The following is a 19183-nucleotide window of genomic DNA, read 5'->3' on the forward strand; positions in this document are numbered from 1 at the left end:
CTCACACACAAGGGACACCGGCAGGGCGGCAAGTCACGTCAGCGGGGCGCTGCATCTCATCACCACCATACTTAATAGCGGTTACCATAGTGGTTAGCTGTTCCTGTTACTGCTGCAGATGGGAACGCATTGATATGATTAAATCTGATGGTATGATAATATATGGTAATCATGATTAATCAGAAACCCACCAGCAAATGGAGGATGTTGGGCATCATGTCACCTGCATTTTCAACCGCGTTCCCTCCCTGCGAGCCTGACAACGTCTGACAGCTGGAAGCCTCTCGTCCCACACTTGCCTGCTACTACTCGTACATCTGATAAGAGAAAATGCCCGTCATTCAATCCCGATCTTAAGTGCTAATAATTACAAGGCATCGCAGGCAAGTTGTAAAAACAGTTAGGGGTTCCAAAGAAAGGCTGGACTAAAGTCCAGATTCACATCTGCAAGGGCTCTAATCAGAAAGAAATGGAATCTGAGGCAGCAGTCTCATCAAACACGATTTGCATGAAATGCCATATAAAACCCATCCAGGCCGTGTCAATCACCACCACCTGATGCCACGCACACCCGCTCCACGGGAAGAGCCTGTGCTCAGACCTACCTGCGAGGGGCTACAGCTACACAGTAAACACAAATGGAAATCTTACCGGGTGAACCTAAGTAATCATGTAATTGCTAAGAAGATTAATTTAAACTTTTTAGTGGTTTTTTTTTTTTTAAACGCAATCTTTGGTTTTAATTCCAACAAAAACCCACTGAGAAATTATTTAGCAGCCAAAGTACCTGGTTATTTAACTGTTTAGCCTGAAATACCACCTCTACCCAGTGCATCCATTCAAAATCAGTGACTGAACAGGTTTTAAAATACCCTAGGTCAAGAATCTTTACGTGAGTTATCGGGGTTTACCCACACGCTTAAAAATAGCAATTGTACCGACAACTAAAACAAATTAGGTTAGCAAAATCTCAAAGCAACACCTCAAAATATTATTAACCAACATTTTAGTGTTACTTTTTTAAGTGAGCCCACTTTAAAAACGATGAACACCTCTTTGAGGGCAAACACGGGACTGGAAAACACACAGACAAAAACAAGCCTTCCAACTTTACACCAGTGACAACAACATCAGGGACAGCCTTTGCGGAAAGGACAGACTAACCCGTAAAACCAAGAGCATTTGGCAATGAGAAGAGATCACGAGCAGAAAGGTAAAGAAGCCTCCGCACCCCACTCCCCATAAAAACAACACAAAGAAAACCACAACCGTTCTGTGAAACTACACTCAAAGGTCTTCTCATGAGTGAGGCCGCTTCAGGAGAGCGTGCAGGATGGCAGGAGGCAGAAGGCAAGACCAGAGGAGCGGACACGGAGGGAGGGACGGGCCCTTCCACAGCAGCACCCGTCACTCCTCACGGCAGACGCCGACTTCCTGTGCCCGTCTGCACCGGGAGCGCTCACCGTTCACGGAGCTGACACACCCTTTCCGTTCGGCAGAGTGGTACTGCGGTATGAAAAGAATTCATTCTCTGACAACGCTATCCAATATACTGAGAGATAGATAGACAGATAGATAACTTGGATTTCAAAGAACAAAGCAGCCTGGGAATTATAGTTCGTGACGAGAAATGTTTTAAAGTGCAGCACTAAGAGCTATATCCATAGTGAAAATTAAAGACACAGATCGGATTCTTAGGTGCAAACCTGAATCACAAAACAAGTCAGCAAACTCCAAACTAAGGGAGTGGGGCCGGGGGCAGACACAGAGTGTCCTGACAGGAGCACAGAAGGGGCAGCTGGAGGCAGAATTTTCCAGAAACATCAACTGTAAGGATGCCCTTCTTATGGTATTTAGTACTCTGACATTCAAGCTTTGTCTTAAAAACCGTTTACTCAAGTCTTTTAATACAATTCACCAAAGAGGAAATAAAAATATTAGTTCTCCTACTATATCACGTATAACCTAGAATACCGTATTTTCACCTAAGATTTGAATTTTTCAAACATTCTTAAGTAATTCTATGAAAAACAGGCTTACTAGTTGCCTAGACTTCTCTGATTTTTAATTTAAAAACTGAGGCATTACCACCTAATACAATTTCTAGGTGTACTAGCTCTAAATTAGGAATTTCTCACGTTTTCGTAAAATTGTCAAACAAAATGGATTTTTAAGTAAAGCTTGCCACTGTTGGGGAAGAGCAGAACACCTTACCACTAATACCGACTAGATACTAATTCCTTTAAAATCTGGAAATCTGGTGGTACTTGTACTGGCTGCCTTTTTTGCTCTTTGGTCAGATGGGGAGAAAGTGAACATGACGTAATTCTCTGGCGCAAATTCACGTATGTACCGTTAAAAACAATCAAAACGTAAATTACACACCCCTTCTCCAACTACTCGTTTTACGCAGGGCTGCTCACCGAGTCTGCTGGAGTCAGTACATGTCCCTGGCGCACAAAAGGATGTGGATTACAGAAACGTACAGAGCAAAGTGAGATTCCCGGCAATCTTGTCCTTCCCAACCCGAGCTCCTTTACGGAACCCCCACTGCTCCGAGGACAGGTGGAGCTCTTGCTGCCGGCTCAGGAGGCCCCGATCCACGGCTGCACATCAGCCTGTGCACACGGTCCTACTCGCCCTGCGAACCAGCAGAGCTGGCCTAGCCCTGGGCCTTGTGCACAGGAAGTACAGATCGACAGTGGCTCAGTAAGTGACACAGCACATTACTACTGAATGACCGCGCTGCGAGACTGCAGTGAACCTCACTTTGCTCAATAGATCCGTGTAATTCACATCTGTTTGTGTGCCAAGGAAGTCTACTGATCTGAACACACTCCATGATGATTCCAAAGTCAGGCTTCCCAACCTAACTGCTTTATCACCTTACAAAGCAAAATTAACAGGACACACCCCTGGGCAAACGGCCATCAGTTAAGAAATCTCCAAGGGGTTTTGTTAAAACACAGCAAGACTATCCCCACTAGTTTTATAATTTTGTAAAACTGGTTTTACTGAATTCTGCTAGTCTGCTAGTCTGTTTTATGGGTTGGGACTAGCACTCCACAGAAGCACTGGGAAGGAAGGAGATGCATGCTCACAAAACTACCCTTACACTGACAGCAACCGCGTCCAACCTAGCAGAAAAGGGACAATCAGTTTTATTCAGTAAAGATCTGGTTTATGTAAAGTACCAGGCAATGGCCCAGAGTTGGTCCCCCTTCTTAATGATATTGTAGTACACCTTTTTAAAACATACTACCTCTTGTGCGTTTCTAAAAAAAAAAAAGATTTTTTTAAGTCCTCTCTACACCCGTCATGGAACTTCAGCCCTGAGAGCAAGAGCTACCCGCTCCACTGACTGAGCCAACGGGTGCCTCCACCTCTCACGTAGAGATTGCACACCTGATCATCTGCTCTCAGGAAGATCGACTACAGAAATAAGCAGAGCACTGCACTTTTAAGACCACAGGCATGTTGTAACTGCAGCTTAAGACCCAGCATTTGGGACATAACAGAAGGTACAGGACGTGTCAGATACCAACAGACCAGTGAGCTGCAGGGAGCCTCCCGTGTAGCCCAGCAGCTTCCTGCCGCCTGTACATACTGCCCGTCTCAAAAACAGTAACAAAACAAAACATCAACACTTTGCAGAAACTCTTCCAAAAGCAGCTCCACGGTATTTACTACCCCCATTGAACCATATAACTGAAAAGAAAGTTCACAATTTAGGGGTGCCTGGCTGGCTCCTCCATCGGTAAAGTGCGTGACTACTGGTCTAAGGGTTCTGGGTTTGAGCCCCACATTGTGTGTAGAGACTACTTAAAAATAAAATCTTTAAAAAAAAAAAAGTTCAATTCCTCAAAGAAATATTCTTTTGAGGGCACCAGGGTGGCTCAGTAGGTTAAGCATCTGACTCTGGATATCGGCAAAGGTCATGATCTCAGGGTCGGGGGACTGAGGCCTGTGTCAGGCTCTGTGCTCAGTAGGGTGTCTGCTGCTTTCTCTTTCTCTCTCTTCCCCTTTGCTCACCCCCAATGCTCTCTCTCTAAAATAAATCAATCTTTAAGACAAGAGAGAGAGAAAGAGAAAGATATTTTATTATCCCCTTGTCCTCCGATAGTATGCAATTTGCTTCCTCTAGGATCAGATAAAATTGTATCTCCAGAACAGAAAAATAAAAGTAGACGAAAACTACAAATGTTTATCCTAATTTTATATTAGTAAACCTTTTTATAAAAATATCAAGTACATACAACCGTGCTTTATGTTTTCATTAAACTACAATTGGTTTTCATATCAAATTTTATCTCTATAATGCAAACAAAACACAAAAACAAATCTAATAATGATTATAGCATAGTTGCTTACATTTCTGAAAAACAGCAAGAAGTACCTAAAACATGAGTGCTTTAGAGTAACTAATGGGTAAACTACTTCAAAGAAGAAATGTATCTAACAACTAAAACACATACACTTATTAGTGGGCCATGCAGTTAATAAACCCTGTCTATTAGGACACACAGAGGCATACTCAATAAATGCACCACCTAATTTTAAAACCTAGTTTTTAGTACTTTGTAAGTAATTTAAAGGAAAAAATAAGTAAGGGAATAAAACCACTAAGAATCAGTTTTAGAAACCAAATTATAATTCATAAATAACTATAACATATCAAAGTTTTTCTAAAAAAAAGTACTCTGAGCCTTAAATCTAATACTGATTTTATTTCTGAATAATCATCTGACTATACACCCAGAGCCTTCATTAAAAGGCTAAATGCCTAATAATAAATATGCTGTCCTTAAGTCTCAAGGCTAGGGTCAACCAGTCTCTTAGATATTTCCTGAAATCAGAGATTATTCAGTCTCAACAAAACTGTATCTGTTTTATATACAAATGATAGTAAAATTTGATAGTCTGGTCCATTTTTTTTAAACATGTCCTCACTGATTTAATGAAGCCAAGAACTAATAACAAGTCTAACCCAAAACTCAAAAAAAGAAAAAATTATTGAAACAGATACAACTATTTAACCGACATTTTTCTTCCAGTTAAAATACATCAAAAGAACGGACCGAGTTAAGGAAAGCGCAGCCAAGTACGGAGGGAACTGGTGCTTTCTTGTAAAGGTATTTTAAAGAGAAACACCTTCATTTTAAGCTACAAAACCAATAGCTCGTTAAGACTTTTGGGGTTCAGTTGGTTGTTTTGTTTTGCTTTTTGTTTTCTTGAGCAAGTAGAGATCTCATTTAAAGAAGCTTGCAAAGACTGCCTGACTTATCTGAGAGCGAGCACGCACGAGTGACTGTGGGGTGGTGTGGGCAGAGGGAGAGGATTCTAGGGCTGGGGGCGGAGGCCGACAGGGGCTCGATCCCACGACCCTGAGATCGTGACCTGAGCCGAAGCCAAAAGTCGGACGTTTAACCGACTGAGCTACCCAGGTGCCCCGAGAGGTCATTATTATCCCCCAGAACTGCACACACACCCACACGTACGCAAATCCACCTGTGCACGCACACACACCATGATAAAGCAAGGCCCTTTCTCACTTAAAGTACTTAAAGACTGATTTCAATGATGAAATCAAAATTCACCTCTTTAAGACGAAAGGCACTGTATGATGATCCTGATTCAACACTTTTACAGTTAAACAAAATTAATTCCATTCTCAAAAACCCATTGACCTTAAGCTTTTAACAAACATTTTCCAGTGCAAAAATTATTGTCAATATTTACAAATCTTTAAACTTCTATTTAGTTGGAACCACGCGCATTTGCTGTCTGAATGTTTCTCAGGAAACGTATGCTCGTCCTATTGCAGCAGAAGAAGCAGCTGCTACTCACTGGGAATCTCTGCGGCCCCACAGCAGGTCTCGGCTGGCTCGGGACTGGCAGCAAGGGCACTAGGAAGAAAAACAGCTCTGGTTACAAACACCCTTTACGTCACAAACAAACCCACCGAGAAAGGAATACAGCATGTCAAGTTTAATAGCAAATGTATGTTCTGTGTCCAGTACCCGTACTCTGTCAGGGTTACACTTAACCTACACCCCAGACAAGGATGGGCGAGCGGAACGTGGGCCGGCACACGCAGAAGCTGAGATTTCAGCGGGGGATTCCTATGTAGAACTACAACGCTTTGCAACAAAGAGCTTACTCCTCTAAAACGAAACACGGCCCCGTATTGCACATCCATATTCCAGTTATCCAGACAATCTACTCCAGTTACATTTTCGGACTCCAACCAAACATAGATTTACATTGAAATCCTCTAGAAGAGTGACAGGGAGGGAGACAGCAGAGGAAGGAAGACACACATGCCCACGGCAGCGTTACAAGGAGACATGTACTACACAACCTACCACACCAAGACCAGAGGTTCGGTTTTGGTGGTTGTTTTTAAAGAAGCAGAACTCCAATCCATCTACCAGAGGAACGCAAAATCATGTCATTTTTAAAGCAGATATTTTATAGTAGGGAAGAAGCCACATGTCAGTTTTACGCCCTGGGGCTGAATCAGGTATGCTCAAGCTACTTAAAACGTATGCATTGTACTGATCTTGATTTTGGAGGGAAAAAAAAACAAAACCACCACCGGCCTGCGGATTGCTCTCCAGGGTGTACCCTGTCTCTCACTTCACAGCCCGATGACTGTCCCATGCACGCGGTAAGCTCTCAGGGGGTCAGCTATTACAGGCTCAACTGCGGTCCCCTCCCAAATGCCCATGCTCAAGTCCCAGCCGCCCAGCCATCAGAACAGGCCTGCATTTGCGCTAGGGGCCTTTAAAGAGGTGATCACGTAGAATGAGGTCACATGGGCGGGCCTGGTCCAGTTGACTGGTGTCCTTGTAAGAGATTAGAACACAGACATGCACAGAGAACAACCAGCCAAGGTAGGATACAGAGAAAATAAAATAGCAATAATACCACATACCAAACGTTTAATTTAAAAAATGTCTGGTGAATGAGAAACAGAGAAAGGATACAGCTTAAAGGTCAAAATTATTGTAAAAACAGAACACTAAGATAAATTTTATTTACTACAGGTACTCGAGGAACTCTAGACATCAAGCCATGTAATGAGGGCCAGACGTCCACAGGTCCAATTTAAAGGTATGGTGTGTTCAGAGCCGAGTCAGCACCCATCAAATACAAAGTGTGGTGAAAAGAAACTTACTTGGATAAAATGTAAAATGGCAGAAGTCCTGGGAGACAGAGAGAGAGAGAGAGAGAGAGCGAGCCTAATCCAAAAATTCAAACCGAGAAGAGGTCAATCTGAGAGACTTTACATGGATCAAGACCTGGTCCCCAGGTCTGCCCAGCCTGCTAAAAGGCACTGGGGAAGGGGGAGGAGCTCATCAATTTAACCAAAGCAAAACAGCAGACTGTGAAGTAGAGAAAGAGACCATTAGAGTATCTTTGACCTCAAAAGATGACAATGAAGGTGAAAGACAACTACCTACTAAACAACATGAAGATGAGGGTTTGTACATTAAACACCAAATATGAAGTACCCAGACCTTCAAGACTACGTACCACTGATTTTTAAACTTGGCACTTAAATACCAATTTCCCGTCCGAAACCTCCACTACAACAAAAAGATTAAAGAAAAAATTAAGTCTCTCTGCCTGCAGGGAATGAGAGCAAGAAAGCTAGGAGCAGTCTCTGGGAAGAAATCTGATGATTATATAATTAACAGATTTCTTACACAGAAGCCTCCTCGTTAGTTGGCTTTCTTTCTTTTCTTTTCTTTCTTTCTTTTTTATTTTTTTAAGATTTTATTTATCTATTTGTCAGAAAGAAAGAGAGAGAAAGCACACAAGCAGGCAGAGAGGCAGGCAGAGGCAGAAAGAGAGGCAGGCTCCCTGCTGAGCAAGGAGCCCGATGCGGGACTCGATCCCAGGACGCTGGATCATGACCCGAGCTGAAGGCAGCGGTTTAACCCACTGAGCCACCGAGACGTCCCTTTCTTTCTTTTTTTAAAGTAAACTATAAAAAGCAACAAAAAAAGAAAGGACGGAAAAAGAACAAAAGTGACAGAAGAGAGCACGTAAGGACAGGTGTGAGGGGCAGATCCGAGATCCAGCCTGGAGAAAGGGCCTCGGTCAGACCACCCAGGCCTCTGCAAAGTGTCCCTTGGGAGCTCCGCAGTCTCCAGAGCTCGTGAGCAGGGGACACTTCCAACTAGCTGCCTCTCTCTGCGCAGTGAGCAGAGAATTTAATACTTATAAAGGTAACACACCATTCTTGCTGAACCCTCTACTTGGAATATTTGATATTTACCATTTATCTTTCTGTTGTCCCATGTATTTAACAGACTAAACCGATCAAGTTTTTAATTCATTACAACAGTTAAATAAGCAAAAATCTAGAACACTAGTTAAATTTCCACCAAAACTGGTTAATTATAATATGATGGAACCCTCTGTATCCCTGAAAAGGAATCAGGAAAAGACATGCTTATGCTGCTACTTCTTTTAAAACATTTCCATGCACCTGTCAGTGGCCTGCAGCTCCGAGACCCTGGGGCAGTGTGCGTGCTAGGCACAGGAGACGTGCAGACACTGGCAGCCTCTCTCAGGAAGGGCACACTCATCTCCCGGGCAACACGCGACTCTTCAACAGTGCCCTGTGCATGCGCCCAGCTAGGGCAGGGCTGCACCCTTCCCCCCCACAGCAGCCCAGCTCAAGACCAAAGGGACACTAAAGAAGGAACATGGGCTCCGCAGCAGCCAGTTTCACACTGAAGAATCATTCCGCTGGTTCCAAGAGTGTAAAACCCATTGTCAGAGCTGGTCTTCCACTTACGGAACGATGAGCTTTGCGGCCTAAGGCCTGCCTCCAGTATGTCAGGCTGCGGACTTTTTGGCAAGGCCGTGGTTCTCACACCCGGACGCTGTCCCGGGGCGCCCTTGGAGCTTTCCCACTCCGGACTTCTAACACTATTTGTTTGTATTAGGCTGAAGAGTATCTGTGCGCCCACCACCTGCCAGTTTTCCATTCAGTGTTTACGAGGAAATACACAGTAACCGATGCTGACCTCAGTAAAATTCTTCTGACAAACGACACTGAGTGCAGGTGCCTGTCCTAGGAAGCCGCCGCGGAAAGGGCTACTCTCGTGTCGGGGGGCGCGCATCCCGCAGCTGCTGCAGGAGACCCAGGCTGTGGGCCCGTCACAAGGACGACCCTGGGGAAGTCAGCAGCCCTACCGTTTGCCTCAGGAGCGCAGAGCCCCGGCGGAGGATGAGGCGGGCAAAAGATTGCAGGACAAGCTGGGGACAGGCAGAGGCTGGCAGGGGTCGGGGACCCGCTCTGCCTCTGCCTCCCAGGTCTGTCAAGCCCAAGCAGTCTCCAGTAACATGCCCAAGGCCAGCCGGCCGCCTTCACCACCACAGACATGGCTCCAAGGCACAGAACAATTTCCGAGTGCCTCCAGCCACCGCCTCCTCCCACACTTCAAGTCCCCTCTCGGGCTTCTCCCCAACTTCTGCGACTTTGGGATTCCAAGTTCAGTGTCAGCAGAGCCCATGGGGGCCTCAGCCACCCCCCTCTTACTCAATGGGAAACTAAACGCTCCCAAAGATGGGGCTGTCTTCCTCCCGGCCAGCTCTGCAGGTGAGGCGGGACAGCTCAGGGCTGTCAGCGTGGTTTCAGACCCCAGCCCGGGCTCTCGCATCATCCGAACTGTCACCCCTACCCCCAGCTGCTGTCCGTCTACCGGCGTGACCCGTGCCCCAGAGTTCAGCTCCTGTCCTACCAGTCTCCCGCCCTGCTTTTAGTCCCAAGAGAGACCAGGCTTCCTGTGCCCGGTCTCCTGGGTCCCCGACTACTGCCCTTACCCCTCCGCAGCCACACCCAGACCTGGTTGGCAAGTGACCCACCTTTCCGCAGTCTCTACAAAGCCCCCTTCTCACCTCTACCTTCAACCTCGCCACCTCACTCTCCTAGTGGCCGCACCTCCTTCTCATCCGTGACGAGCAATGCCGCCCTCTACTGCTGCCAACACCCGGCTTCCGGCAAGTGCAAGCCGTGCCCTTGCCACAAAGCCACGCTATGGTCTGATGCTAAGCTCCCCACTACACAACTCAAGGGGCTGCAACATGCCTCCAGACCCCGCCAGCAGGTCCAGTCCTCTGCTGCCCTAGAGGGAGGCTCCATACCTCCTCTCCCCTCTTCAGACCCGCAACACGGCCCCTCCTGTCCGCCGTCCTGCTCCTGTGTCCCACCATGCCCGGCCAGCGCAGTCGCCCGCACCTGCACCCCTGAGTTCTCGCCGTCTCAACGGGCTGCCGCTTTCCCCATCTGAAAATAAGACCCGCTCTCTCAAGCCCACTTCCTCCTGCCGACTACCATCCAACCTCTGTGTTAGCAGAACACCCTCAAGGATTGTCAACGCCACGCCCTCCCACTTCGGTACCCCAATCTCTATCCAGCCTACCCGAGTGAGACAGGCACCTTCCCTGTGACACCACAACCGCCTGTCAAAATGCGCAAGACGCCCTGCCGAGGGCACTTCCCACCGCCGCTCACCCCGCTCACCGCCGCTCACCCCGCTCACCCCCGCTCACCCCGCTCACCCCCGCTCACCCCGCTCACCGCCGCTCCCGCCGCTCACCCCGCTCACCGCCGCTCACCCCGCTCACCCCCGCTCACCCCCGCTCACCCCCGCTCACCCCGCTCCCCCCGCTCACCCCCCGCTCACCCCGCTCACCCCCGCTCACCCCCGCTCACCCCGCTCACCCCCGCTCACCCCGCTCACCCGCTCACCCCCGCTCACCCCCGCTCACCGCCGCTCACCCCGCTCACCCCCGCTCACCCCGCTCACCCCGCTCACCCCCGCTCACCCCGCTCACCCCCGCTCACCGCCGCTCACCCCCGCTCACCCCGCTCACCCCGCTCACACCCCCGCTCACCCGCTCACCCCCGCTCACCCCCGCTCACCCCGCCACGCTCACCGCTCACCCCGCTCACCCCGCTCACCCCGCTCACCCCGCTCACCCCGCTCACCCCCCGCTCACCCCCGCTCACCCCCGCTCACCCCCGCTCACCCCGCTCACCGCCGCTCACCCCGCTCACCCCGCTCACCCCGCTCACCCCCGCTCACCCCCGCTCACCCCCGCTCACCCCCGCTCACCCCGCTCACCCCGCTCACCCCCGCTCACCCCGCTCACCCCCCGCCCCCGCTCACACCCCGCTCACCCCGCCGCTCACACCCCCGCTCACCCCGCTCACCCCCGCTCACCCCGCTCACCCCCGCTCACCCCGCTCACCCCCCGCTCACCCCGCTCACCCCGCTCACCCCCGCTCACCCCCGCTCACCCCCGCTCTCACCCCCGCTCACCCCCGCTCACCCCGCTCCCGCCCGCTCACCCCCGCTCACCCCCGCTCTCACCCCCGCTCACCCCGCTCACCCCCCCACCCCGCTCACCCCGCTCACCCCGCTCACCCCCCGCTCACCCCCGCTCACCCCCGCTCACCCCCGCTCACCCCCCCCGCTCACCCCCGCTCACCCCGCTCTCACCCCGCTCACCCCCGCTCACCGCTCACCCCGCTCACCCCGCTCACCCCCCTCTCACCCCGCTCACCCCCGCTCACTCACCCGCTCACCCCCGCTCACCCCCGCTCACCCCCGCTCACCCCCGCTCTCCCCCGCTCACCCCGCTCACCCCCGCTCACCCCGCTCACCCCCGCTCACCCCCTCACCCCCTCACCTCACCCCCCCTCACCCCCGCTCACCCCCGCTCACCCCGCTCACCCCCGCTCACCCCGCTCACCCCCGCTCACCCCCGCTCACCCCGCTCACCCCCGCTCACCCCCCACCCCGCTCACCCCCCGCTCACCCCCGCTCACCCCGCTCACCCCGCTCACCCCCGCTCACCCCGCTCACCCCGCTCACCGCCGCTCACCCCGCTCACCCCGCTCACCCCCGCTCACCGCCGCTCACCCCCGCTCACCCCTGCAACTCCTTCCGCTTCCTCCTTGCTACCCTGTGCCAGGCCCCGAGCTGTCCAGGTTCCAGGCCTTGGGCTCGCCCCACACTTTAACTTCCCTCCTCTGGGCCTCTCACTGGGCACAGGCTCTCGACCTGCCTATGTGCCAACCACCCAGCAAGTTGCACTTGAACCTAGACCTCCTTGTCTAAACTCTAACTGTGGGCGCCACCACCTGCAGGCACATCCGGAGCAGAACTTCGGGCCTCCCCCACTCAAAACCAACTCTGCCCCACCACAGGGGCCGGTTAAGTCCATGCCTCAGACGCTAGACCCCCCAGCGCCCCTCTGCCTCCGCCCTCCCGCACCCTCACCTGGTCCATCGCATCCTGCTGGCTCGAGCAGCTGACGGCTTTCCACCGTCACCGCCACCACCCTGAGCCACCATCGTGCGTCACCCGTGTCAGCGTCACCGTCCCCTGGCTGAACGCTGGCTTCCACCTGCCCCTACAGCCCACTGCCAACACAGCAGCAAAAATGACTCTTCTAAGCCGGAAACCAGATCACGTCATTCCCCTCCTTAAACTCCTCCAGTCACAGCCCCTTTTGCTCAGAGGAAAAACCACGGCTCTTCGGAGGGCTGGAAGTCTTACGTGACAGAGGTCCCATGGTTCTTCTCTGCCCTCACCAGTCCACTCACGTCATGTCAGGTCTTTCTGGTTCTGGAACACTCAGGGCGTGGTCTCACGCGCCCCTGCTGATCCCTCTGCCTGGAACGCTCTCCCCTGAGATAGTGACATCGCCGGCTCGCTGACCACCTTCCACCCTGAGCTCCGCGACGCAGCCCGCCCTCGTCTCCCACGTTGCGCGGCCGACTCCAGGCCCCAGGCGCGTGCTCTGCGCGCTCACGCTGCACACGTGATGTTTCTTGCCCGCTGCCCGTCCCTGTCTCCTAGACAGCAGGATCACCAGCGCAGACGGCTTTATCTACTCTTTTTCAGCAACGCAACTCAAACGCCAGAGACCGAAAAGTCTCTCAATCGGTGTGGGCTGAGCAGAGGTGTGAAGACACGCCCCACACCCCCCACTCCGAAGTGGCCTCCCGGCTGCCTGTGGTAGCGCGCAGTCGTGTGGCTACTCACTGGACCTGACCACCAGGGCGGACGGGGCGGCAGGCACGCACGGTGAAACATTCCCCCTGGAGGAATGATGAAGACTACCAGCTTGGGCATTTCTGCAATGACCTCTGCTGCCCCTGAACTTGAGAAGTTGCTCAGTGCTTCCCACCATGTTATAAAACAAAAGAAACAAATTCTTAAGCAAACAAGTCTGGCCCATCAAGCTGGCAGGTGCCTGGGGCAAGGGGAGGAAGCAGAGAAGCCAAGCCGTCCTTAGAGACGTGCCTGTGAGGACGACTTGGCCGTGGGACCCCGTGGCTTTAAAAGAACAGAAGAGACACGTACCTTGAACGGGCGTCACCACCGCCCCTTTGAAGTGAGGGTTTATGTGTATGTTCTTGGGCTGCTGGGGGGTCACGGGGGGCGGGGTCATCATCACCCTCGGGGCCTCTATCTGGGGCGGCATGTGCACGCCCTGGGGGGGCGAGGCGTGGTGCGGGTGCTGCAGGGGGAGCAGAGGCTGCAGCTGCTGCTGCTGGAACAGACTTCGGATGGGCTGCGGTGGCGGCGGCGGTGGCGGCGGCGGCGGCTGAGGCTGCGGAGGAGGGATTACTCTTGGAGAGTGCGTCTGAAAACCACCAAAAAAGAGGAGACAAATTCACAGAAATCAACATTCAGAAGAAGAGTAAGGGAAGGCTGGCGCCTTACAGATTTACCCTGTGAATTTACCGGGAGGGACGGCTGTGAAGTAAGTTTGCAGGGACAACTGGAGTCACACAGTGGGACCAGTAAGCTGTATGACCCGTCCCCAGCAAGCTGCCTCACAACGCGAACCAGCCTCAAGGAAGGAAAAATCACAGCCTCAAAATAACTCACATGGGGGGGGGGGGGGGGGCGCCTGGGTGGCTCAGTGGGTTAAGGCTCTGCCTTCGGCTCAGGTCATGATCTCAGGGTCCTGGGATCAGCCCCGCATCGGGCTCTCTGCTCAGCGGGGAGCCTGCTTCTCTCTCTCTCTGCCTGCCTCTCTGCCTACTTGTGATTTCCGTCAAATAAATAAAATCTTTAAAAAAATAAAAAATAAAATAACTCACGTGGACTCCAAAAGTTCACAAAATTTTGGTTCAGCCAATAATATTGCCCAGAGCAAGCCAAGCACCGTGCTGCAGGCTGAGCCCGGGCTGCCCTCACCCTCCCCACAGCCGGTCCTGCTGCTCCTCTTCCAGAAAACCAGGGAATAAAGATAGGGATGTGCACAAGCAGCCATGCCGGGCACAAGGCCTCCAAGAAAAGCCCAGCTACCCGAGGCGGCGGGGACAGGAGGAGGGAGAGGGCAGAGACACGGCTGTTGGGAAAGCAAGGGAGCAGTGACACCGTAGCCATGGAGACAAAAGATGGACAGAGGAAAGAAAACAGACACCCAAAGCAGTCAGGGGTCCCAGGATGGTCCCGTCAGACGCCAGACCCAAGGGGAGGGACGCAGCCACAAGGGCACGATCACTGAGCACAGGGCCACCCCGTGTCATAAGCCCCTATGTCAAGGTCCAAATACAAAGTAACCGGCGTCCCCCTCACCCAGACCCCCCACCCCCGACGATGCACTGCAGGGGCTCCTCATGCCAGTCCTTCTTTCACAGGTCGGGCAGCAGAGTCCAGACCACCTACGTGCACAAGCCCTGCTCATGGCCACTCCTGAGGCCGGCCATGCTCGGTAGCAGAGGTGGCCACTTCGCTAATGCACCGTCTAACGCAGCACCCGCCTTCCCTGCTGGGCTGCCCGATGCCGGCGGCTCCCGAACCCCCGGCGCCTGAAGGACCGTGGCTCCAGCCCGCAGCGCGTGCGGGCACCTACAGACATGACGCGCCGAAGACATGACACGAAGACGTGTCTCACTCGCCGCTCCGCGGGCTGTGGCGAGAGCCGAGCGGAGGAAACGGGCCACGGCTGGACGAAGAGCAACGGAAAAAGAGGCATCTCAGAGGCACGAAGACGCTCTGGAAACCAAACCGTCTGTGGCCTCGGCCTCAGCCTCAGGGAAGACTGTTCCAGAGACCCCCGGGGCCAGCCCATATCCACGGCTACCCACGCTCGGGATGCCAGCGTGTGCCTCTTCTAGCGCACGGCGAGGCGCGAGGGACGCATGCAGCGCAGACAGGACAGTCAGGGAGCCGGGCACCAGCGCGCACAGAGGCCGTCTGAGCTGGCTCCGACCTGACGGTGAACGCGGGGCGCGTCCTCCACTCACGAACACCAGGCGTGCTAAGGAAATCCCGCATTTGCGACCGGGAGTGTAGGGGCTGTGAGCCGCCCTCGTGGAGAGGCCCAGGGCAGCTGGGGAGCGCAGAGCTGGCAAGAGGGAAGGGCCAGGGACTCCGACGTGCACAGGGAGGGCCGGTGGCAGTTCGGCGATGGCACCCAGCGCGAGCTCTGGCCAGGGGGAGGGCTGACAAGAAGACCGCTGCGGCGGATAAGAGGGGAGCGCGCCGCCCAGCCCCATGTAGGAGGCTCGGGGCGCAGGAGCTCCGTGGGGCCTGCGAGGCACCCAAGCGCGGCAGGAAGGACTGGCCCAGGGCAGGCAGCGATTCCCAGAGCACCTTGAGAGGAGCTGAAGGGAGCAGAGTCCAGGCAGCAAGGGACTGACCTAAGACAAAATGCACTGATGCAAGGACATGAGGAAGATCCTTTGGGCTGGGGAGTAACCAGGACCAAGAGCGTTTGTGGTCTGACGACCGACATAGGTGGGAGCGAGGTTAAGTCCATCTCCGACAGCTTCGGTCCTCCTGGCAAAGTGGAACTGAGAAACACCTGGACTTGCACGGCTGGGCACCGAGCTTGTGGCCCAGAGCGCCACAAGGCCGAGCAGGTCACGCCACAGGCTTATCTCCAGTTCACAGTGAGCTGCAGAGCCCAGCTCGGTCATGAGAATGCCGAAGACACGACACCCCCAGGGCGGCGGCCACGCCGTCTTCCCCTTGACTAACAAGCCAAGGAGCGCTCACGGCTCCTCTCAGCCCAGCCTCTCTTTGGGGAGGCTGGTCGGTTCACCTCCTCTCTCTGTGGACCTCCCCTTCTTTCCAGGATCACAGAAGACACAATTACACAAGAACAGGTCCCCCTGTGTGGCCGGTCCTCCCCCGCCCCCACCAAGGAGGCCAAACTAAGCAAACTGGCTGTCCAGTACACAGCGAGACGCTGGGGGTGCGGGCACCGGCCGAGCAAGAGAAAGGAGGAACGAAAGGTCCAGTCTTTGCGCGATGTGAGAAGCGTGAGAAACAAAGAGCTGTATGAAGAAACAGCGGTTCTCAACATCAGCAACTTCTCTCTCCTTCCTTCACTTCCAAGTCGGAATTCCCGTGCTGACCAGTAAGGCGCCCTTTCCCCCTCATCATTTCGCAAGTGAATGCCTCCTGACACTGAACACGTCTACGAAGAGGCAAAGCGTGACGTTCCCCAAATTCAGATAAAAATGTAGGAGGGACATGCAGTAGTCAAAGTGGACGCATATTTGTATTAAATCAATCTGTCCTTGGAGAATGACTTCTGAAGGAAAAAGCCATGAAATCCTAAAGCTAACCAAAAGAACGTGTAACAAAATAACCACTGTAATTCCTTCCTATGCTTCTGCGCTATCTCATCTTCCAAATGCACCCAAAATGCAACTGAGCTGAAATTCCAAGTATAGGATTACGGGTAGGAGAAGACAGTTACTCTAAGAGAAACCGCTCCACGTAAGGAGAGAGCTCTGGTAAACAGTATAAAGGAACAACTACTCTGATAAAATCAACAGTACTACCTAGATCGGGACGTGACCCAGCCATCGTTTTGCGTGCGGGTACCCGGGAGCAGCAGCCCTCTACAAGCGGGGAGGACAGAAGCCAGGCTCCCCGGTGGCTCTCGTCCCTTGGAGATACAGGCCTCTGGTTACTTCTTTCTCCGTGAGCAGCTGCATACAGAATCCTCCCACTACGCGAATACCAGGACGAGTGAATTTGGACCACAAGTGAGAGCGGACTGTAAAGAAACTTTTGCCATTATTCCTACGATAAAACCTTAATTTCAGACTAGGAGATACACCCCAAGTCTGAAACCCATGAAGGCACACTTTCATTGTTCTAAAGTCTCGGGCTGTCGCTGTGAAACTAACCCTTACCATGCCAGGAGGCTGCGTCGGAAGCAGGGCCGGCCTGTGATCTTTTATTCTCGCCCGCTCGCTGCTGTCTCTCCTCTGGTCTCCCATTGCACGACACACCACAGAGCCTCCTCTCCTTCCGCCCCGCCTGGAACCATAGCGGCCCTGCTTGTGCTGTCGCTCTCTTTCTTCGAATTCCAGCAACGCAGCTTTGGCTTCTGCTGAAAGCTCTGTTTGAAAAGATAGGTAGATGTCAGAGCTCTTCCAAGAGCCGAATCTAGATCTACAAGAGAAACAGGGAAGATACACATGACAAGACACCCCGAGGCAGCGTGGGCCTCACCCTCAGGAGGTCAGTAGACTGGCAGTGACACTCACAGCGTGTGAGTGACACCTGTTAAATGAAGATGTGGCCCGCCCGTGAACCTCACCTGGAGTGAGGCACAGGAGCCACAGTATTTTCACCGGAGACCACAAAAATGTGCAGGGAGAAGCTGAAAGGAAGGGGCTGGGGCCCGACCTCACAGAGCCCTCAAGCCACTGCGATCCCTCCCTCAGTGCCGGCGGGCGGTGCCGGGGAGGAGCGCGCTGGGCCAGGCCCTGGCCCGTGCACTGCGCTCGGTGAGACCAGTACCGGCAGCAGGGGTGTGCAGTGGCACACAGACTCCAAATGAAGAAATAAAACACATCACTGCTTATGCTGAAGTAAACGAAACTATCAGTGAAAACACTGCGAATCAATTAACTTCATACAATGGAAAACTCATCATCATTTCCGATTTATCAAAAAAGACCTTTACTCTGTGAAAAAAAGATTTCTATCCCTGCAGTCTGATATGGAATCCCTATCAGATGAAAGCAAAGGCACAGAAGAAAAAACTCATTAATGCAAATGCTTGTGGGACACCCACGAGATGCTCACCTCTCTGACCAATGCTTTAAGGACACAAAAAACACTAACTCTGGCCCTAAAAAACTTCAGCTGGCACATTATTATAAATTCCTAAAAGAGAAAAGCTGACTTACTCATATACGGTTCCTTTATTTTCAAATACTACCTGAATTGGGGTATCTTACATTAACAAATGTAAACCTTCTAAAGGTGTCACTGAATCCTGAAAGGCATTCTTACACTTTCTTCCACAGTGAAGGGTGAATTTTAAACATTACCAGTTTATCTCCTACCTTGAATTCCATAATCACCACCAAACTCTTCCAAAATCTCTAAGCCACATTTCATTTTCTTGATATTGTTTCTATAGTATTGCCCTCCCCTTCAAATAAGTCTAGACCCCATTCAAAAGAAAATTTAATCTCCTTTTAACAAGCACAGACTTTTACTCTAATCTTGACTACATGATTGGTTCATATACACTATTTTTTGCGGTGAATCAGCAATTATTTTTCTAGTGGTTCTAAGTGTCAAGATTAATTTCACTATCCCCAGTAATAAAATGGTTTCAAATGACATCTTTAATCAGCAAGTAAAAATGCTTTCCTCCAATTGAGACAAGCTGTCACAAAAGGTCACCAAAATATGACAGGATGGAAATTACATTTGTAACTTCAACTGAAATGTTAATTTCCTCTTAAGTGTTTTCTGAACTATGTCCGTACTCTAAAGTAAAGAGACATAGTTGAATGTAACAAAGTGTAACAAAGTTCTACACCGTATTGTCCTTTCCTACGATGTGTTTAATAACATTTGCATATAAATGATTTTTATAGTAGTTGGACTAATACATAATGAATAAATATTTATAGAATACACAGCTTATCTGGCAAAATAAAAATAACAAATGAGAGTCTGAATTTTTTTTATAAGAGAATTTCAATCAAGCAATTTGTTAAAAAAAAAAGAAAGAAAACAAACCTTGCTTGTACTACAAGGACCATCATGTAAACTGAAGGCAGGATCCCACTGCTGGCACTATCACTCTTGTACAGTTTATTACTAGATGAAAATATTCTTCCCACAGATCCTTGGCCTTAAACAAAATTAAC

At 51.6% G+C, this 19183-nt stretch overlaps 1 protein-coding gene across 11 annotated transcripts in view; it reads right to left on the minus strand.

Moving 5' to 3' along the window:
- The window catches only part of RBM33 (RNA binding motif protein 33), a 133553-nt gene that overhangs the window by 52697 nt on the left and 61673 nt on the right, over positions 1-19183 (minus strand). For all 11 annotated transcript variants that reach the window (XM_045086269.1, XM_045086267.1, XM_045086266.1 and 8 more), the window contains exons 7-9: positions 17201-17409; positions 13398-13680; positions 5848-5906 (exon numbers count right to left, since the gene is read on the minus strand). In XM_045086269.1, coding sequence (XP_044942204.1) covers positions 5848-5906; positions 13398-13680; positions 17201-17409 — 551 coding nt within the window. The remainder of the gene's footprint in view (positions 1-5847; positions 5907-13397; positions 13681-17200; positions 17410-19183) is intronic.

This window comes from Mustela putorius, unplaced genomic scaffold (genome assembly GCF_011764305.1).
Source record: "Mustela putorius furo isolate JIRA1106 unplaced genomic scaffold, ASM1176430v1.1 tig00000929_pilon_pilon_pilon, whole genome shotgun sequence".
Taxonomy (NCBI): domain Eukaryota; kingdom Metazoa; phylum Chordata; class Mammalia; order Carnivora; family Mustelidae; genus Mustela; species Mustela putorius.